This window comes from Callospermophilus lateralis, chromosome 1 (assembly GCF_048772815.1).
Source record: "Callospermophilus lateralis isolate mCalLat2 chromosome 1, mCalLat2.hap1, whole genome shotgun sequence".
Taxonomy (NCBI): Eukaryota; Metazoa; Chordata; class Mammalia; order Rodentia; family Sciuridae; genus Callospermophilus; species Callospermophilus lateralis.
This window is the reverse complement of record NC_135305.1, coordinates 26,006,451-26,029,362: the sequence shown is the minus strand read 5'-3', so window position 1 is coordinate 26,029,362 and position 22,912 is coordinate 26,006,451. Positions and strand designations below refer to the sequence as shown.

The following is a 22,912-nucleotide window of genomic DNA, read 5'->3' as shown; positions in this document are numbered from 1 at the left end:
AGCAGCATTTCAAATATATTTAAATAGCAGAAAACAGACTAGACTGAAAAAATTGGCTTGGATATAAATGTTTCCTTGTTGAATGCATAGCAGTGAGATGGAATTAAAATCAATCATATTTCAGATGAATGAAAATGGATTAGGTAGATTATAGGAAGAGGTTAGGAAGGTAATTTCTTACACATTAAAGAAAGCCTTAAAAGCAGAAGGAGATTATCAGACTTACATATTGATGAAACTCACAGAATTATATACATATTGAACAGAGAAAACAATTTTGGCAGCAGGAGTGAGACTAATAAATGAGAAAGAATTGGTATTAGCAAAAGTTGTGGTAAATTAGGTAGGAACTGGCAGACATCTACATTGAGCAGTACAAGTACAGAGAAAAGGACAACACATACCACTATTTACATTGAGATGAACATTTAGTCTCTACTTTATTTTTATTTTTATTTTTTTTGCGTTGTATTTCGTTGGCATACTACAGTTTTCTTCTGGACAAATAGAAGAGACATGAACCATGTTTTCAAAACAGATTTTCCTCCTCTTTCTTTCTTCTTCATTACCTCATATAATTTAAAAGATTGTGTTTCTGTGTACATTTCTTACTACAGTCCCGAAAACACAAAATCCACTAATTTACTCCATTACGTTGCACAACTGTGAATTTAAAACTATATCATTTAACAAATTGAATTAATTATGTATGTTTCATTCTAGAAAGAAGAGATAGTTATTTTTCTTTTTTAATGTTATTTCTTTTTCCATAATTTTCTAGTCACCTCATTGTACTTTCAACTTGGTTATGTGAAATAATTGTTGACCCCTGGAATCTTCTTTGTTAGGAAAATGTTTTGTATATAGTAATGGACTCATGGATCATATGTGTGTCTGTGAAGAGGGAGGCAACAAAGCATGGTATAAGAAGCCAGGAAATTTTCAGGGGACATTGGTAAGGAGATTATATTATTTGGAATTACTGTATATTTTCTATTTTTATATTTATTCTTATATATGAAAAATTTTCTCATTGCAGGAAGTAATAAGTTCATTATATTAAAGTAGGAAAAGGGAAGTACTTTTTTCCTTTATAATTCTGTTAACTTTCATTGGTTCATACTTTTTGTGTAGAAAAAAGAGGAGGTAACTTTTTTAAAATTAGACTTTTATTTTAAGATAATGGTAGATCAGATGTAATTTTAAGAAAAATATACAAGACAGATCTCAAGGATGCTTTTCCCAGATTCCCACCCACAATGACAACAAAATCTTACCAAACTAGCAACAATCACAACCAAGATATTGTTATAATTTTAAAAAATAAAAAGAATATTTCCACCACTATAAGGATTCTTCCTTATTCCACATTTTCCTGTGCTCTCTCCCACCCATTAACCCCTGGTAACACTAATTTGTTTCAGTTTATAAGATGTTGACATCTCAAAAATGTTTTATAAATGGAATCATAACAAATGAATTCTGGGGTAGTCACTTTTCACTTAGCATACTTATCTGGAAATTCATCCTGGTTGTTACATGTATCAATTATTTGTTCCTTTTTAGTACTCTATTCTATTCAGTGGTTTTGATGTGCCATATCCAGTTTTTAGCTATTATGAATAAAGCTGCTACAAAAATTCATTTACAGTTTGTGTTTGTGTGTTATAAGAAAATCTTCATTTGCTGAGTGCACATGGTAGTTGCATATTGAGAGCTTAAGATAACTGCCAGCATGTTTTTTCTAAAGTAGCTCTACCATTTAACATTCCCATCAGCAATATGTAAGTGATCTGGTTCCCTTGTGTTTTCACTAGCATCTGGTGTTGTTACTATTTGTATTATAGCAATTATTATACATGCATAATAATATCTCATTGTAGTTTTAATTTACACTTCTCTGGTGGCTAATGATGTTGAACATCTCATGCTTATTTGCCATCCTATTCAGTGAAATGGATCTTTATGTTATTTGCCTACTTTCTAATTAAATTGTTTGTATTTTTACTATTGAATTTTGAGAGTTGGTTATATAATCTAGACACTGGTCCTTTTTTGGGTGTGTGGTTTAAAAATATTTTTCCCCATTCTCTGAGTTGTTTTTCATCTTATTAACATGATCTTTCACACAGTAAGTTTTTCATTTTTTTTTTTTTAGTTGTAGTTGGACACAATATTTTTTTTTATTTTTATGTGGTACTGAGGATCAAACCCAGCGCCTCACACATGCTAGACAAGCGCTCTACCACAACCCCAGCCCCAAGTTTTAATTTTTATGAAATCCAATTTATAGTTTTTCCTTTTATAAATCATACTTTTGATGTTCATTCTCTGCACTTTTTTACCTACCTTTAGACTCTGACAGTTTTCTCCTTTGTTTTCCCCTAAAAGTTTATAGCTGTATATTTAAGCCTTCAATGCATTTTGAGTTGTTTTTATGTAAGGTATGAGACTGAAGTTGAAGATTGTTTGTTGCTGTTGCTGCTACCTGTGGATGTTCAGCTGCGTTTTTTTTTTTTTTTTTTTTTCATCCACCAAGTTGTTTTTTATGCCTTCATATACATTTATGTTGGACATTTTGAGCTGTATCTATTTCTGGGTTCTCGATTCTGTTCTGTTGATTGATAATGTCTGTCACTTTATTCATACAACACAGTCTTAATTACTGTAGCTCTGTAATAACTTGAAATCGGGTAAAATTATTCTTCCCACTTTCTTTTTTCTTTTCTTTTTTTCTCCTCCCAGTGCTTGGGATGAAATGCAGGGCCCCAAACATGCTAGGCAAGTGCTCTACCACTGAACCACATCCCCCGCCTTCCCACTTCATTCCTGTTTCTTTTTCAGGTTTATTTTAGCTATTCCCAAAGTTTCTTTTTCTTTCCATATATATTTTAGGATAATCTTGTTTGAAGACACAAAAACGAGTCTTGCTAAAATTTTCATAGAACTTATACCAAACCAATTTATCAATTTAGAGAGAAATGACAATTGTGTTGAGTCTTTCATTTTTAACCTGCCTATATCATTCTAATTGAAGCAGATTTCTTATAGATAATGTATATCTAAGTCTACTGTCAGTTTTCATCTTTCAGTTGATAGACCAATTATATTAATGCTATTATAGATATTTAAGAGCCTATGTCTTCCATTTATGTATTTATTTGTTCTGTTTTCTAATACTGGTAGTTCTCTTGCCTTCCTCTGTTACACTTTTTAGAATTCCATTTGATCTCTAGTGCTTTCAGGTACATATTTCTTTGAACATTCCAATTTTTAATTCGTTTCAGATATGTTCATAAATATCATTCAGTGTTTTTTTGTTGGCTTCTTTGAATCATTGTCAGATAAAATTAGAACGTCTTGTTCAGTGTTGGTATTTATTTATTGTCTCCCTGCATTTAGTTTAACATCTTCCATTTTCTTAGAATAGTGAATGATTTTTTAGTAAAATCTGGACATTTTGAGTGTTTGCTTATTTAATTCTGAATCTCATTTAAACATTCTATTTTATTTTTTTAAGTGTCACTTTTATTACATTTTTTGTGGGGGGGGGGGGTACCAGGGATTGAACTCAGGGGCACTCAATCACTGAGCAACATCCCTAGCCCTATTTTTTGTAATTTATTAGAGATAGGATCTCACTGAGTTGCTTAGCACCTCACTTAATTGCTGAGGCTGGCTTTGAACACATGATCCTCTGTCTCTGCCTCCTAAACTGCTGGGATTACAGGCATGTGCAACCACATATGGCCTAGACATTCTATTTTAAACTGACTTTTTCTTTTTAAAAAATTTGTTCTAATTAGTTATACATGACAATAGAGTTCATTTTGGCACATTATACATAAATGGAGTATAATTTCTCATTCTTCTGGTTGTACATGATGTAGAGAATCACACTGGTCATGTATTCATATATGCACACAGGGTAATAACGTCCAATTCATTCTACTTTCCTATCCCCATACCCGCTTCCTTCACTTTCCTCTGTCTAGTGCATAGTACCTCTATTCTTCCCTAGCACTGCCTCCTTATTGTGAATTAGTATATTCATATCAGAAAAAATATTTGGCCTTTGGTTCTTTGGGATTGACTTATTTTGCTTAGCATGATAGTATTCAGCTCCATTCATTTGCCAGCAAATACCATAATTTCATTCTTCTTTAAGGCTGAGTAATATTTCATTGTGTATATGTACCACATTTTATTAACCCATTCATCTGTTGAAGGACACCTATATTGGTTCCATAGTTTAGCTATTATGAATTGAGCTGCTGTAAACATTGATGTGCCTGTGTCACTATAGTATACTGATTTTTAAGTTCTTTAGGTATAAACTGAGGAGTGGGATAACTGGGTCAAATGATGGTTCCACTCCAAATTTTCTGAGGAATCTCCATACTGCTTTCCAGAGTGTTTGCACCAATTTGCAGTCCCACCAGCAATGTATGAGTGTACCTTTTTCCCCACATCATTGCCAACATTTATTGTTGCTTGTATTCTTGATGATTGCCATTCTGACTAGAGATGAAATCTCAGCATAGTTTTAATTTGCATTTCTCTAATTGCTAGAGACGTTGAACATTTTTTCACCTATTTGTTGATCGATTGTATTTCTTCTGTGAAGTATCTGTTCGGTTCTTTTGCCCATTATTGATTGGGTTATTTGTGTTTTGGTGTTAAGTTCTTTGAGTTCTTTATAAATCCCAGAGATTAAGGCTCTATCTGAGGTGCAAGTGGTAAATATTTTCTCCCGTTCTGTAGGCTCTCTCTTCATATTCTTGATTGTTTCCTTTGCTATAAAGAAGCTTTTTAGTTTGATTCTATTCCATTTATTGATTCTTGATTTTACTTCTTGTGTTTTAGGAGTCTTGTTAAGGAAGTCAGTTCCTAAGCCAACATGACAGAGATTTGGGCCTACTTTTTCTTCTGTTAGGTGCAGGGTCTCTGTTCTAATGCCTAAGTCCTTGATCCTCTTTGTTAACTGACTGACACTGCTTCCACAGAAGGAAGATACCACCTTGTTAATGCTGGGTCAAGCTACAAGTCCCAGTTTCCTGCTCAGTCTCCATTGGCACACAGTTTTGAGAGAAGATCTCTTTACTATTAGGCGAGGATAAGGATTTTGGCTCCCCATGTAGTTTCCCCTAATTCTGTGGTGGACTCGTCTCATTACTGCTGGGTGATGGTGAAAGTCCTGACTCTCCACTACTCTTCCACTGACTCCACCCTAGTGAGAGTAGGGGAACTTATAATTGATCTGGTGGGGCAAAGTTTCAGCTCCCTATTGACCTATGACACCACACAAATAATGGTGTTACAGTGCCTCATTGCAGCCTTCACAGGGATAGAAGTCTAGGCTATCTATTGGCCTTTGGTGGTATGGGTAGGTGGTGCCACAGGTTTTTCTGTGGTGGTTGGTTAGAGTGGAGTGGCTTCTGTCTAAAGTTTTCTATTTTCTTGAGCTTCCCCTTTCCTGGGAAAATATGCAGTCCTTTGTGACTAGCTATTTTTTTTTTCCTCACCACAGTATTTTAAGTCTTGTAAATGTTATGGCATGTATGAGTATTTACTTTTTATTCCTAAATAACATTATTGTTTGAATATGCCATATTTTATTTTTCTGTTCATCAGTTGCTAGACATTTGGTTCCCACTTTGGAGAATGAATCATTACTTTCTGAATATTCAATTTTTTGTATGAACATGTGTTTTAATTTCTCTTGACTATATACCTAGAGTTGGTATTGTTGGTTTATATGGTACCTCTACACTTAATCTTTTGACACTATGCCAGTCCTTTTCTAAAGTAGCTTCATCATTTTATTTTCCCATCAGAATATATGATGGTTCCAATCTTATTGTGGTTTTGCTTTGCATTTCATAATGATCAATGTTCTTGAACATTTTTTTCATATAATTATTAGCTATTTGTGTATCTTCTTTGGAGATATGTGTGTTCTAATCCTTTGCCAATGTTTAATTTTTATTATTAAGTTTTAAGAGTTTGTCTGTTAACAGCAGACTTCCTTCAGCTTCTAACTACTTAGAGCTCCTCTCCAGAGTCTTCAAAAAGTGGGCTTTAATAATACTTTCTCAGATTTCATACTTGGTGAAGAGGGTTTATCTTACCAATTCTCTGCCATCGTTACTCTACTTATTTTCTTATAATAATGTTTCCAAACCTTTGTTTCTAAGCCCTAAGTAGAAAGATCCAGATCTGAGTAATATAGATTTTATTTTGTAAGAACCGTTATCCAGAAATTCTTCACTATACTTGCATTTGTGGACTTGCATTGAAATTCTATTTTTTAAAAGAATGGACAGCTATAAATCCATGGAGCTCATATTTGAGAAATAAATGCTTGAAAGAATCAAATTACCAATAAATTATCACTATACATTTCTATGTATCAGGTTTAGGGATATATTTTGACTAATTTTTTTCTATTTTAATTTTAGGATGCCTTTTTAAAAATCATTAGAAATGAAGGCATTAAATCCCTGTGGAGTGGCCTTCCTCCTACTCTGTAAGTTGAAATTTAATATTTTTTTCTGATGGTTATTTAATCTTATAATTTCCATGGTTAAACAAAGTCTTGTATTTTTAATATTAGAACTCTGTGTTAGTTAACTTTTTATCTCTGTGACAAAATATCTGAGAAAAACAGTTTAAAGGAGGAAAGATTTATTTGGGCACACCATTTCAGAGGTTTCAGTCTATGGTTGGTTAGTTTTGTGGCTTTGGACCTGAGACAAGGCAGAACACTACAGCAGAAGGGCATGACGGAAGACCCTTGTTCCCCTCATGACAGCCAGGAAGCAGAGAGAGAGAAAGAGAGGAATGGTTCAGGGACAAAATGTAAAAGGCATGCTGCCATTGACTTAACTTTAAAAAAGTTTGTGTCACATCCCAATAGCACTGTCAGCTGGGAATCAGTCCTTCTACAGATGAGCCTTTGGTGGACATTTCAGATCCAAATTATAATAAATTTAATTTTCTGAAGCATTGTTCTTTGAGTCTCACAACTACCCACACATTTGATGATGTGCTGGAAGGGCTCACAGGACCTAAGGGAGAGTTATACTTATGAATATGGTTTATTACAGCTAAAGGATACAAGCAGAATTGGTAAGAGTTAAAAAACACATTGTACAGAACACATTTTTCTTCCAGTAACTCACTGAAATGTGTAAAGTGTTTCTGCCTTGGGAAACTCGAATTTCACAGTGTACAGCATTAACTGGTTTTTGGTCATGTAGGTACATTCTGTCTTTGTGACCAGTTATGATTAGCTAAACTTCAGATCCCCAGAGGGAAAATAGATGTTTCATATATGTTACATTGTTTGCACAAATCCACTTGGATTAGTTGGTTTAGAGCTTTAGACATCTAGAAAGTATTATCATACTGAATATTCCAGTGGCTAAATCCCCATGAGTTAGTCAAAGCTCAGCATGCAAACAGGGCCTCTTAAAGATAATTATAGAAGATTCGAGCAACCAGACCTGCTGTGTTAGCATAATTTTTTTCTTTATGTTCAGAAATAATTTAGGCTAGGTACAATGGCACATGCTTTTAATCCCAGCCATTCTTAAGGTTGAGGCAAGAAGATCACAAGTTTGAGTCTACCCTTGACAATTTAGCAAGACCCTGTCTCAAAATAAAAAATCAAAGGGGCTAGGAATGTCACTCATAGTAAAGTATCTCTGGGTTCAATTCCCAGAACCAGAGGGAAAAAATAATTTAGTGTTTATTTGATTTTTATTTTACCAAAACTGTGAGGTATACTGTATTATGTGTATATTTCCTCCAGGTAATTCTACTTACTAGCAATTATATGAATATGATAAACTAGTAGATCTGAATGTAAAAATTCCAAAATAAAATACCTTGACTTTCTCTGCCTCATTTATTTCTAAAAATTTCTATCCTTTGTATAGAATCAATTTTGAGGCATTTATTTTAATGCCTAAGATTATAAAGTTAGTGGTAGATCTAAGAGCACTATTTCAGTCCTACTCCAAATTCTTAGCTTTAAACTTCACCATAGAATATTAAAGCATTCCTCCAGATATGGTGGCACATACCTGTAACTCCAGAAACTCAGGAGTCTGAGGCAAGAGGATTGCAAGTTCCAGGCCAGCCCCAGCAAATTAGTGAGACCCTAAACAACTTAGTGAGTGACAACCTGAATCAAAAAAAAAGAAAGAAAGAAAGGGGATATGGCTTGGGGTAAAGTGCATCTGGGTTTAATCTCCAGTGTGAGGGGTGGGGTTGTAGGGGAATGGTTATTAAAGCATTCCAAGTTTTGGTCTGTTAAACCATAAACATAAAGCATAAACTGGTTTCTTATTGCTATAATGTTTCTGACATGACAATGCCCACAACATTGTATGTGAATTTAATAATTCCCTTTTTATATTTTCATTTAGAAGAATGGGTCATTAGAATTTCCTCAAAACATTAATTCTGGTAATGTTAATTGTAGTTTATTTCTTGTTGTAAGCAGGAGTGATATATTCCCATAGTTCAAAAATATCTTACTGTTGTTCAACAACATTTTATTGCAGTGATTCTCATATTAAGGTAAATGTTAATTGGGAAATCATATCTGGGAGACCAGAAACAGATGAAAAAAGTTGAGGAAAAGGACAAGTGTTCTAATTTTATTTCCCTATGTATGACCTGAGGTTATATAATTTATATTATCTGAGTTTGGTAACATAGCACTTACTTAATGCTACATATTATAATTTATCTTATATAGCATTTATTTGATGCCATAGTATTGGAACTTCACAACTAGAGGAGGACAGATACCAATCTTATAACTTTTTTATTGCTAAATTAAATGCTAATAATTTTTTACATAAAATAAAAATTTATCTCATGTGCTGATTTGTTGTTTTTTAGCTTATCCAAAATAAAAGATTTGGGGCTGGGGATTTAGCTTAGTTGGTAAAGTGTTTGCCTCGTATGCATAAGGGCATGGGCTCAATCCCCAACACCACAAAAACAAAACAAAAAAAGAAAAGTTTTTCTTTCCTTTTTTTTTTTTTAGCTTATAGTAATATTTGAATTTAATTCAATAGTATGTTTGAGACCTTTTGATAATTTTGAAAAAAATTTTGTTTCTATCAGAGTGATGGCAGTTCCTGCCACAGTTATTTATTTCACCTGCTATGACCAATTAAGTGCTTTTCTGAGATCTAAATTAGGAGAAAATGAAACCCGAATACCCATTGTTGCTGGAATTGTGGCCAGATGTAAGTAATGAACTTTTATATTCTTTTTGACTTCTGTTTAGAACATCCATTTAAATTTGGTATCCACAGAGAATTTGTACAATGTAGAAAGAATATCAGTATATTTTGCATTCCAGTTTGTACTAATTTGTTAATATCTTTATTCCAAAAGTAACATGGCATAATGATTGCCCTCAGAATGAGATGGAATTAGCTCATCTTGGTAGAATCTTGGACAGTTTTAAAGTGCCATCAGAAGTGATTCTTACTCCCTTAAACTTCAAAGATGTTATCTGGGTCCATGTATGTTTCTGGCCAAAGTCTTGAACCATTTTTCTTCATAACCTTAGGTTCAGAGTTTAGTCAGAAGGAAATATGCTTCTATGCAGAAGAACATTTATATCTGTGAAACAGAAGTGAGGTTTATTGGGGGCACTAATTGGAATTAGTTATTGTAATAGTTCTAGTTGACTATAACATTTCTGGGACTAATCTTGAGAGTTGAAACCAGAAAAAGGTATATGAAAAATATACTTTTTTGTTTCATCAAGGGAGAAAATCTGTGCCAATGTTTTGATATCAGTAGGTATTTTAATGTTTGCAGACATTTCAAAATAAAATGTTAAAATATAAAATACATGAAATATTTTTACATGTGTGTTTGCTTAGTACATGGCTTTATTTTTGTTTTCTTTTATTTGATTGGTTCTATTAGTTGGTGCAGTAACTGTGATAAGTCCGTTAGAATTGATTAGAACCAAGATGCAGTCTAAGAAGTTTTCTTATGAGGAACTGCATCGATTTGTCAGCAAGAAAGTAGCTGAAGATGGTTGGATTTCACTTTGGAAGGGCTGGGTTCCCACTATCCTTAGAGATGTACCTTTCTCAGGTAGGATATATCTTCTTACTAGTAGCTTATAAATTTTACATAACCTTGTCCTTATTCCTATATTACTTTTACTAAGGTTTAAATCCTTTATGATTAAAGGTAAGCTATTTTCTGTAGTGACCACAAATTCCAGGTTCATTGTTGGGCTTTCAGATCTTCATAAGCCTTTATTGAATGAAGTTTCTAATTCAAACCTGGTTTTCTTTTCTCCTTGTGTTTAATTTTCTTTTAAATGTTAATTAGTAGGTATTCATATTCAGAGAATAAAAACTACCTTTAACTTTATTCTAAATAAGTGATAATTAGTAAGGTAAGTAAACTTTTCAAATCAAAATATCATAAAATCCATTTATGACCCTTTAAAATACATGAATTCCTTCCTACTTTTTTTAATTATTAAAAATAAACATCTCCCCATTGGGTATCCTATAAAGGATTATTATAAATCAAATAATCAGATAGGTGGTTGTATTCAGTTATCCTGTTTAAAAACATGAAATAGATAACTAATCATTGATTCCTATGTCACTTATGTTTTCTTTACTATTTATTTATTTACTATTGTTTGTTTGGTACTGGAAATTCAACCTGGGATTGTTCTACCTCTGAGCTACATCTCCAGCCCTTTTTATTTTGAGACAGGGTCTCCCTAAATTGCCCAGGCTGTGTTTAAACTTGGTGATACTCCTGTCTCAACCTCCTAGGTAGCAGGGATTATAAGTGTGTGCCACCACACCCAGTTCCACATATACATTTCTAATTTTACTAGGTAATGGTAGATTCCTTTTTTTAATTTTTTTTTGTTCTTTTTAGTAGAATGTATATTCACCTATTATACGTACATGGAATATAACTTCCCATTCTTTTGGTTGTACATGATATGGAGTTACACTGGTTGTGTGTTCATATATGAATATAGGAAAGTAATGTCTGATCATTCTTCTTTCAACAGTGGATTCTTTTCTAAATTGATTGAATGGATTTATACAGCTAACATCACTGCATGAAACTTCCATCTGCTTTATACCTTTGCCAGCTCTTTTATTGTCACAGTTCTTTCATGGTGTTTGTCTAGCTATTTAAAGTAGCACCTCACTTTAATTTACAATTCTCTTTTAATAAGGCTGGGCACTATTTCACTAGCTATCCAGTTATTCAGAATCAACTTGGGGATATAGACCAAATAGATACTCATTTTCACACACACCCCCATCTGGATTGTTTATTGTCTCAGCATCATTTATGGAATAATTACAGTTCCTGTAGGTATCTGCATTGTCACCTGTGTCATATCAAATTTTCATGTATATGCATGCATGTGTTTCACTGGTTAATTTGTCTACATCTGTGCCAATAGATTCTGTCAAAATTACTAATCTAAATGACAAGTTCTTTGTAAAAATTCTTGATGTCACCTCATTTTTATTTTCTAGGAATGTCCATATCGGTTTGTTAATAATAAAACTTCTTTAAAGTATTTCAGTAGAGATTTGAATTTTTCTCATAAAGGTTACATATTACTTTAATCATTATAACTATTCTTCCTACAGGAAGGTTGCCTTTCCCACCCCTTCAAAAATAATAGAAAGTTGCATAGCAAACTTTTTTGAGTAGTAGTGATAATAAGCATCCCTATCATTTTTCTTATTTTAAAGGAAATAGTTCTGTTGTTTCCAATAATTATTTTTGCTACAGGCTTGATGCATACCATTTATCAAGTTAAAGGAATTCCCTTTTACCTATAGAATCCTAAGAACTTTTTTTGTTCACTTTACATGGAAGTGTTAAATTTTTTTGAATGCTTTTTTAGGTTACTGTTTTATGCCACTGTTTTGTTGATGGGGTAGATAACACTGTTACAGTAACTGCCTCAGCATAGCATTTCTGGGATAATTCAATCTAGCTTCATTTTGCTCTTTTTTTAGGATTTTTACACCTATAGTGTCAATAGATGGGTATTTACTTTTTTTTTTCTCCTACTTACTCTTGTCAGGTTTTGGAATTATAGTGCTACTTTACTAATAAACAGGATGGTATTTTGTTTAAAGAATGCTAGAATATTACTAAAAATTTTAATCCCTGCCTTTTTAAATCCCATCCAGTCTAACAGAAAGCAAGATGTGTGTCACTGTCAGAATTTATCTTTTCCTTTAATTTATAACTTCATAACTCTTCTTTAAAGTCGACATTTTATTTCTAAATGTGTGCTCATTTCATTCTCTATTTTTATAGCAGTGTACTGGTATAACTATGAAATTTTAAAGAAGTGGTTGTGTGAGAAATCTGGTTTATATGAACCCACATTTATGATCAACTTTACTTCAGGGGCATTGTCTGGTTCTGTAAGTTTATCCTTTTGTTGTTAATACTCCAGCAGAATGGTAGTTATTATTTTAAAACAGAGTAAAGTATTGGATAGTATTTAATGTATATTGAGATAGTGCTTTTTGTACTGTTTTAAATTTTGTGTAAGTACTTATTATCCTATTTAAGTTAATAAATTATTGATCATTAAAATAGTTTTTAAATGTACTTTGTATTTATGTTTTTATTATATTAATGTACATTATCATATTTTCTGAGAAATCTTTAGATTTGTTGGATCATTATAGTTATGATCATGATAATACTTGGAATAGTGCTTTATTATTTGCAGAATATTTTATAATACACTAGGTTAATAAATACTAGTAGATATGATTAATATTTCATAGAATCTCATCCCATATATATCTTTGAACTAAACAGAAGCAGTTCCATACCTTGTTGCTATTTTCTGTTTCTTAGGAAACATTTGGCTTATAAGAATTTCAAGAAAAATTATAACCAGCAGGGAAAATCTTAAATTTAAGACCATTTTTTGAGTGAGAAGGTTGCCTTTCCCACCCCTTCAAAAATAATAGAAAGTTGCATAGCAAACTTTTTTTAGGTAGATTTATGTCACCCTGACTTTGGCAATGAAGAGTTTTCTATATCCACATACTTCCAAAATTAATTTGTGATTGTTTAAAGCATGACACTGACATATTGGAACCACATAAAAACAGAACTAAAGGTCTAGAGTGAAGTGATAGAAACCTGACAGAAAGTACTGGAATAATATATCAGAAAACTTACAGAAGCTACAGCTATTGAGTTCAAAACTTAGACAAGAATATCATTTGGTCTAAAATCTTTCAAAGTAAGCCTAGTAAATTATAAGCCCTTTAGGCCAGAAACACAATTAGTATTGTTGAATAATAACTTCAGGATGTTGCACCAGCTTTACAGTAATATGAAGGGAAGTTCTCTATTTTATTATTTCCGCTTAACATAGAAAACTTATTTTTAAATTATGTTTTTTTTTATAGATGGACACAATACCTTTATTTTGTTTGTGTATTATTTTATGTGGTGCTGAGGATCGAACCCAGTGCCTCAAGCATGCTAGTCAAGCACTCTACCACTGAGCTACAGCCCCATCCCTTAAATTATGTTTTAATGATCTAGAAAATGTCTTTTGGAAGTTTTCAAATAAAGACTTGTTTGTGTAACAGGAAAAGCATATGAAAGTGATAGTATGTAGGCTTTCTGTTATAAAACAAAGCAGTTTAAACTACATTACTTTAGAAAGTGTGTAAAAGATTGTAGCTACCTGTTGCTACTACATGGTAGGTTGTAGAGACAGAGAAACAATGACTGATTTAGTCTTACCCATGATCTTTAAAACTGATATCAAGAATTTAACAGATTGCTGGGGTTAAATATAATTGAGTTTAATAAGCATGTTATGAGTATGTTGCACAACTGTGAGTTGGTAAGCAAAATAAAGACCAAATTTTACTTTGTGTGGCTGTTCTATTAGATACAGTGAGAATGTTCTTAAAGGAATTTAATTATTCTTTTGAAAAAACTCTCCCTTACCTACATTATGGAAATAATTGTAAAATTGAATCATTTTGAGAAAAATTTTTTTAAATGTGATTTTTTGAACCATTGTAACAACATTTGATAAATATGTTTAAAGCCCATTAAGAAAAGGTATATAGAACTAAATGTTTAAAGACCATTTTCTAATTTATCTTTTTAAAATTTTATTTGCATTTAAAACACTTGTTGGAAAAGTTTATATGTTTACCGGAAAACTTATGTTTTAATATTGTGTTATACCTTCATGTGAGGTAAAGAAGCAACAAAAATTGTGAGTTTGGGAGTCAGAGAGGTCTGATTGGAATTCTGACTCTGCCACTAGTAACTGTCTGATCTCAGGAAAGTAAGAGAACTTCCAGGAAACTGTTTGGTTGAGTCTTGTGAGGAATATTCAAGGTATATCTATTTTCTTTAATAAAAACTTTTTAAAAGTGTTTTAAACTTAATTTTAGTGATGATTTTCATTATTATCCTTGTTAATATGCTAATTAGAAGAATTTAAAATACTTTAGAAAAAGTAAAAGACTTAAGTTAATTAGTTTTACTTTCTTTTAGTTTGCAGCTGTTGCAACTTTACCATTTGATGTGGTAAAAACCCAAAAGCAGACTCAACTTTGGATATATGAAAGTCAAAAAAGTAAGTTCAATTAATTTAAAACATTTTTAAAATGTCATGTTTTTCCTTCTAGGTTTTAGGTTAAGAATATCTAAAATAAAAGAAGGAAGATTTTTTTCTTATGTTTTATTCTTTAATAAAACTAATAAATATATACTAGAAAAAGACACTCTAAACCCAAGCAAAAAATTTAAGAAATCCCAGGTGTGGTGGTACATGCTTATAATCCCAGTGATGTAGAAAGATCACAAGTTTAAGGCAACCTGGGCAACTTTGGGAGTCCACATCTTAAAATTAAAAAATATAAAAAGGACTGGGAATGTGGTTCAGTGAGGAAGCACCCCTGGATCAAATTCCAGTAACACACACACACACACACATATTTAGGGTATAGTATGTGCCAGATCCTATAACTGTAACTGTTCTCTCATTTGAGTGCATTTTTATTTAATTTTTTAATGTTTATCTGGTTTAAACTTCTTAAACTTTTTCTAAATGCACCTATTTTTCAGAGTTAAGCTTCATTTTCTATGTGTATAGTCAATATTTTAAAATACAATTTAAACATTTTTAAATTTTTTATCTTAATTTTTAATAAATGTAACATTAAACTATTATAAATATTCCAAACAACTTTTCTTTTTACTTTGTGGCACTGGGGATTGAAACTGGTGATGCTCTACCATTGAGCTATATCCCCAGCCACTTTTTTAATTTTTATTTATTTATTTATTTGTTTTTTTGTTTGTTTGTCTTGGTACTAGGGATTAAACCCAGAGTTGCTTAACCACTGAGTCATATCTCCAGGCCTTTTTTAATATTTTTATTAGAGGCAAAGTCTCACTGAGTTACTGCGGGCCTCAATAAGTTGCTGAGGCTAGCCTTGAATTTGTGATTCTCCTGCCTCAGCCTCCTGAGTCACTGGGATTACATATATGTCTATGCTACTGTGCCTGGCTCAAAACAATATTTTAGAACAAAAAGAATCACTAAAAGTGGTTATGCATGGTGAACACACTTATTTTAAAATGCTCAATCTTAGTAGTAATGAGTAATAGCAATGAGGGGAAATTTTGTGTGAATTGAATTATTTGGGAGGATATGAACAATCATATTGTGATGGTGTAAGTACAAATTTGGAACAACTGCCTTGGAAAACAGTCTGGTTTTGATGCCCCTTGAACAAACAGTTCCACCCTAGATGTGTGCCCTAGAGAAGCCTCTACCATGTACAAAGATATTTAAAGGATAACAAAAGGTTAAAAACCACCTAAATGTCAAGACTATCTGTATGTGGTGATAATCTATACAATCCAACACTATACAGCAATTAAAATGAATAAAGTACTGCTACACTTACCAACCTAGATAATTTCAGAAGCATATTACAAGAGTAAATGCATGGTGTGATAGCATGGTGTGATACAAAGTTTAAAAGGGGCAAATAAAGATATACATTGTTTATCAAAATATTCAGATGTAAAAATTTAAACACTTGAGAAACGTAATTTTTTTAAAAAGGAATCTCACCTCTGAGGAAAGAGGAACAATAAGATCTGGTAGTACTGTATTGGGAATTTAAATTGTATCCAAAATACACAGTTGTTACAATTTAATAAGTTTGGTCAATAAATGAGTATTTATTATCTTCTATTCTTTAAATATTTAGTTAAAAACAGTGTTTCTTTACAAAGTAAGTGTTGCTTATTATTTGTAGTAATAACTATGAAACATAAAAAGTGTCAACTTGTATAAGGTTCTTGTTATAGACTTTATTTAGAAAGTTTAATTTTATTCATAATTTTTTGTAATTGATTTAAAAATTATTATTCCTTTTGTTAGATTACTGTATTTATGATTCTTATACTATTTATATTGATAGTATAGCTTTTTAATATTTATTTTTTAGTTGTAGTTGGACACAATACCTTTTTTTTAATTTACTTATGTTTTCATGGTGCTAAGGATCGAACCCAGGGCCTTGCACATGCGAGGCGAGCGCTCTACTGCTGACCCACAATCCCAACCCTGATAGTATAGCTTTGTAAATAAATCATAAGCCTCGTTTACCTTCATAGAGATTTTAATAACTGAAATTTTGAAATACTTATTCCTGTTTCATTAAGTGGCAAAATTTTCTTTATACATTCATCTGTTAATGCACACTTAGGCTGATTTGATAACATAGCTATTGAATTGTGTTACTATAAACATGGGTATGCATGTACATTGCCATAGTATGCTTCAGATTTTTTTGAATAAATACTGAGAAGTGGAATACCTGGGTTACATAGTGCTTCGATTCCCAGTCTTTTGAGTAACCTTCATACTGATTTCCATACTGATTTGAATTAGTGGTTGTACTAATTTCCAACCGCATTAATGGTGTTAAAGTCTTCCTTTTTCCCTGTGTCCTCACCATCATTCATTATTTGTACTATTAATGATTGCCATTCCAACTGGAGTGAGATGAACTGTCAGTGTAGTTTTGATTTACATTTTCATGATTGCTAAAGATGTTTAACATTTTTTTCATTTTTTTTTTTTTTTTGGTCATTTGTTTTTATTCTTTAGAGAAATGCCTGTTTAGTTCATTTGCCCATTTATTTCTTGGGTTATTTTTTGTGTTGTTTTGGTGTAGATTTTTTTTGAGTTCTTTATATATTCTAGATATTAATCTTGTGTTGGAAAGTAGCTGGCAAAGATTTTCTCCCATTTTGTAGGCTCTCTCTTTATGCTCTTAACTTTTTCCCTTGCTGTATAGAAACTTTTTAACTCCATACCATCTCATTTATTAATTCTTCATATTATTTCCTGTGTGCTCTGATTTTTATTATTCCTTTCTTTCTAATTTGGGGTTTGGTTTGTTCTTTCTTTTTTACATCCTTTATATAAATTGTTGTTTATTTGAAATCTTTGTCTTTTTCATGGTTAGCGTTTATTGCTATAAAATTCCCTCTTAATACTGCTTTTACTGTATTCAGTAAGTTTCTTTGTGTTCTGCTTACATTTTCATTTGTTTTCAACAAGTTTTTAAATTGCCCTTTTGATTTCTTCGGGAACCCATTTTTTTCATTCAAAAGTGTGTTGTTCATTTAGTCCGCATGTATTTGTATAATTTAAAAGTTTCTTTTATTATTGATTCCTAGTTTTATTTCATTGTAGTCAGAAAAATAAATAGGATGTGATTTCATTTTTAAAATTTGTTAAGATTTGTTTTGTGGTCTAATATGTGGTCTGTTCTAGAGGAAGTTCTATATGCTGATTGAAAAGAAAATGTATTCTACAGCTGTTGGATGAAATGTTTATAAATATCTGTTAAGTTCAATTAATCTATAGCATAGCCTAACTATTTATTTTTGGTCTGGATGATCTATCTGTTTATGAAAGTTGGGTGAAGTCTCCTACTCTTATTGTACTGGAGCTTCTCCCTTTTGATCTTGTCCTGTAAAATTGGATACTCTGTTACTAATGCATATTTTTTTATAATTATTATATCTTGTTGAATTGATCTCTGGATCATCTTACAACAGTGACCTTTGTCTCTTCAGATATTCTGTCTTAAATTCTATTTTGTCAGATATAAGTGTAGCTACTCCTGGTCACTTTTGAGTATTATTTGCTTAGAATATCTATTTCCTTCTTTTTGCTTTTTTTTTTTTTAAATTAAGTGAGTTTCTTGACAGCAGCAGCATAATATTGGGTCTTGTTTTTAGTTTGTGTGTGTGTGTGTGTGTGTGTGTGTGTGTGTGTGTTTTTCTATTTCTGAAGGATAACTTGATAAAAATTTTCCCTTTATACCCCCCAGGCTTGCTTAATAGTACTTTCCTTGCTTTTTTTTCCATATTTTTTTTTTTGGTGCACTGTAGTGGTACATAGTGATGGAAGTTGTTGTTAGGTATTCGTACATATACACAATGTAACAGTATAATTTAGCCAATATCATTTCCCAGTACTTGCCTTTACTCTTTTTTTCTTTCTTTCTTTCTTTTAAAAATAGTCTATTTATTTATTTTTAGTTGTAGATGGACACAGTACCTTTATTTATTTTTATGTGGTGCTGAGGATCAAACCCAGTGCTTGACACATGCCAGGAAAGCACTCTCTCTCTTTTTTAATATTATCTTTTAGTTGTTGTTGGCCACAACACCTTTATTTATTTATTTCTATGTGGTGCTGAGGATCGAACTCGGGGCCTCACATGTGCTAGGCGAGCACTCTGCCACACCGCAGCCCCTGGGCAAGCACTCTTAACACTGAGCCACAACCCCAGCCCATCCTTTACTCTTTCTTAATGACTAAGAGTTGTACAGTTTATAATGCAGTTCTCAAAAACTAGAGAAAGCAATGAAGATCATTTGTCCGTCATCCACTTGTCTCAAACCAAGACTTTGAAACCTTAAGCCTATCAGCATTCACACTGCTTACATGCTAATACACCTGCTCCTTAGACTTTTTTAAAAACTTCATTGCATCTAGTAATCTTCAGGCTCTAACCTGCTGCTTAGAATCACTGTGTAAAATGTAGGTAAGCAAAGTTTGTGTACAATATATCCACCATTCATAAGCTTTGTTTGAATTTCAGTGACATACACTTTTGCTAAGTTTTAAAAAATTAGTTTTTTCTTCAGTTTTCAGTGGTTGCAAATAACTGAATGGTACTGTTAGCTAAACATCTGCTCTTTGGAGGAAAGAGGACAGTTCTAATTTATTTCAAGACTAAAATATCTGCTTAGAAAGCTTGTAATACAGCAGGATGCCACTCTAGGGAAAATGATCTATTTTCCTCAGAACTTCTTTTTAAGAAAAAAGTTTTGTTTTGTTTTTTTTAAGAAAAAAAGATTTTTTAATTGTGGGAAATCAAATTGAAATGACAAATTATTTTCTGGAATTTTCTTTGGTATTAGATATCCCATGAAAAGTTTTTATACATTTCTTTTTTTTTTTTAATTAATTTTTATTGTAGGTTGTTCAAAACATTACATAGTTCTTGATATATCATATTTCACACTTTGATTCAAGTGGGATATGAACTCCCATTTTTACCCCATATACAGATTGCAGAATACATTTCTTAAAAATCCCATATGCAACATTTTAAGACATGGGAAAAACTATAAAGAATAATACTATTAAGCTAAAGAAACAACCTTTTTCAATTCAAAAGAAGCTTTCTGTGCACCCCTCCTTTATTGCATCCAGTTCTATATACTTTAAGACTTAGAACCTTTTTCCTTTGCTTCTTAATGAATTCAAATATTAAAAATATGACTGAAATTAGCTCTTTAGGTGAACAGATCTGTTCTTCTTATATATGATATGCTCCCAAAGGCAGTAAACACCATTGTATTTGTATTATCAGTATGAGAAATTTAATTAAATTGTAATTTATGATAGCATTGTTTCTTTCTTTTAACATTTAGTTTCTATGCCTTCCCACATGTCAACCTGGTTTATAATGAAAAATATTGTTGCTAAAGATGGATTATCTGGATTATTTACAGGTAATAATATTGCTTTACTAAATCTTTGAACCAAATTATTGAGTTTCAGTCTGTTACCTTCAAAAATTAAAGAATCCCAGCAGCTTGAGAAACGGAGGCAGGAGCATTGCAAGGTCAAAGCCAGCCTCAATATAGCGGGGCCCTGAGCAACTTAGAAGGACCCCATCTAAAAATAAAAAGCACCAAAGGGCTGGGGATATAGCTCAGTGGTTAAGCACCCCTGGGTTCAATCCCCAGTACCAAAAAAATTAATAATAATAATTATTATTATTATTAAATTAACTTCAAGAAGGAAATTTCAGATAACATTCTATATTTAAAAAAAAATTCTCCTAAATATCATTGCTGTAAGTTAAATGAAAGGTTAAACATATTTACTAATTTCTGTATAACCTAGAATTGAAATGAAGAAGTTTGAAGTTAATGGTTTGACCAATTTATGATACAAAATTTGATATATCACTTCATTTATTTTGGTTATTATCAAAATGAAGTCAAATAAGTTATTTTTAAAAAAAATAAGGTAAAATTTGTTCTTTTTCTTGTTCTCTTTTCAGGCCTGATTCCTCGCTTAATTAAAATTGCTCCTGCTTGTGCCATTATGATCAGTACATATGAATTTGGAAAGGCTTTTTTCCAGAAACAAAATATTCAAAGGCAACAATTCTAGTGATGCCATTTCAACTTGAAACAACAATAACCAAATAAGGTGGAGATTCTTGGGCAAGAACTTTTTTTCACGTTATTCTGTAACAATGATTTTATGTTTTTCTTTCCAATAATTTAAATGAATATTTCTATTGTACCTCTTAAGTCATAATCCCAATTTTAAAATAAAAATTGTCTTATTTTTGGAGATTTTTTTAAAAGATAATTTAGAAATCACAACCACTTAGTATTATTATAAAGAAAACTGAAAATTATTCCATAATATCAAAAGCAGTTTCTGAGAATATGATATACATACATTTCATTGTAACTTAATCTTATTGTATGTCAGATACATCAGAATTGTTTTAGTTGTGTGCTAAATGATGTGTAGCATGGAAGGAAAAAAGTTCATCTTGTGCACATATAAATCATGTACATAGAAATTTTAGTAGATAATAGAAGGCAGTTGTTAAATAACATATTTGTTAGATATTACCTGTTAATTTCTTAAATCCAAATGCATTGTTTGGCACCCAAGTTACTCTGTTAGGGTCTTATGTGAATTAGGATTTCTCTAATTAAAGGAATGACAATTTAATCTGTATGAATCATTTGTGTGATGTGGATCTTGCCACTTTGGATGATGAAAGACCTTATCTACTGTTTCTGTAAAAGGGGGAGTTTTTACTGATTGTAGGAAATGTTCATTTCACTCAAACTTGGGTTTTCAGTGGAAAACAGTATTGCATTTAGACTAATCTTAAGTAAGTAGTCTGGGCACATGAATAGCCTTTGGTTTTTATCCAATGAGTAATCCAAGTATCATTATTGATAGGAGTTCTTTAGTTCATTTCTATTGACTGTTTCTAACAAGATAGATATGACAGGTTGAGCTTCCCTAATCTGAAAATCCAAAATCTGCAGTGCTCTAAAAATCTGCAGTGCTCTAAAAATCTGAAACTTTTTGAGTGTTGACATGACACCACAAGTGGAAAATTCTACATCTGACTTCATGTGATACATTGTGTACAAAATGCAGGGACACTAAAATATTGTACAAAATTATCTCCAGGCTATGTATATAAGGTACACATGAAACTTAAAATAATTTTATAGTTGGACTTGGGTTCCTGCCCTATGAAATCTCATTATGTATATGTAAATATTGCAAAATCCAAAAATAAAAAAGTCAGAAATCCATTATACTTCTGTTTCTAAGCATTTTGGATAAGGGATACTCAACCTATACTATAATAAATGTCAAAAAGTATTTTTTTTAAAAAAAGTCCCTCGGTTTTATACTATCTCACATTTATCACAAGACTAAATGAGCTTTTCATTCAAGAAATTGTACATGATTAATTTAGTTTATAACTGTATGTAGGAATGATATAGAAAAATGATATGATTGGGCTGGGAATGCAGCTCAGTGGTAAAGTGCTTGCCTCGTATGCAGGAGACCCTGGGTTTATACCCAGTATAGGGTGGTAGAAGGATATACTAGCAGGACAAGAAATTATATTTTTAAAAATATATTTTTAACTTTCCCAGGATCTATATCCTATAAGAAAAAGCACTTTATTACATTCTTTTATGAAAATGAGAAGCATTTTTCCCCCTGAAAGTAATGTATTTTCTCTTGTTGGTAGGGGAAATAATATATTTTGTATTATAGTAGGAAAGCATTTAAATGTTTCACCAGAAATAAACTATGTAGGGTTTAATGTAACCTTTTTTATTTTTTTAATCCTATGTTGACTTACCGTAAACTTGATATAAACATAAATACTCAAGACTTTGTTATATTTTGTTATTTTATGCATACTTAAAATTATCATTGTGCTTCTAGGTAAGTGGTTTTAATATACAATCATTATGTAATTCTATTATATATAAATGAAAGTTTATTTTGAACACTGCTATTTAAAATTATTAAATTTAAATTTACTTTGGTTTTGCTATGTTTCTTTTTTAATAATTTATTAGTAGAAGAAGGCAGGAAACTTAGTACTGTGTCTCAAAAAAAAACAGTCACATATTTCAAGTTAATAGCACCTGTGAAAACAAGAAAGTTTTCAATCTTCCCTTCCCCCAG

General features: G+C 31.7%; 1 protein-coding gene across 2 annotated transcripts in view; it reads left to right on the top strand.

The window, feature by feature from the left end:
• Positions 1-22,633, top strand: part of Slc25a40 (solute carrier family 25 member 40) — a 58,296-nt gene extending 35,663 nt beyond the window's left edge. Inside the window, exons 5-12 of one of the 2 annotated variants that reach the window (XM_076860762.2) lie at positions 849-955; positions 6,462-6,529; positions 9,145-9,269; positions 9,964-10,137; positions 12,370-12,479; positions 14,602-14,683; positions 20,086-20,166; positions 20,724-22,632. In XM_076860762.2, coding sequence (XP_076716877.1) covers positions 849-955; positions 6,462-6,529; positions 9,145-9,269; positions 9,964-10,137; positions 12,370-12,479; positions 14,602-14,683; positions 20,086-20,166; positions 20,724-20,836 — 860 coding nt within the window. In that variant the 3' untranslated portion in view covers positions 20,837-22,632. Of the gene's footprint in view, positions 1-848; positions 956-6,461; positions 6,530-9,144; positions 9,270-9,963; positions 10,138-12,369; positions 12,480-14,601; positions 14,684-20,085; positions 20,167-20,723 lie in introns of both variants that reach the window. The other variant, XM_076860772.1, reaches the window with a different exon arrangement.
• The last annotated feature ends 279 nt before the right edge of the window (positions 22,634-22,912 follow it).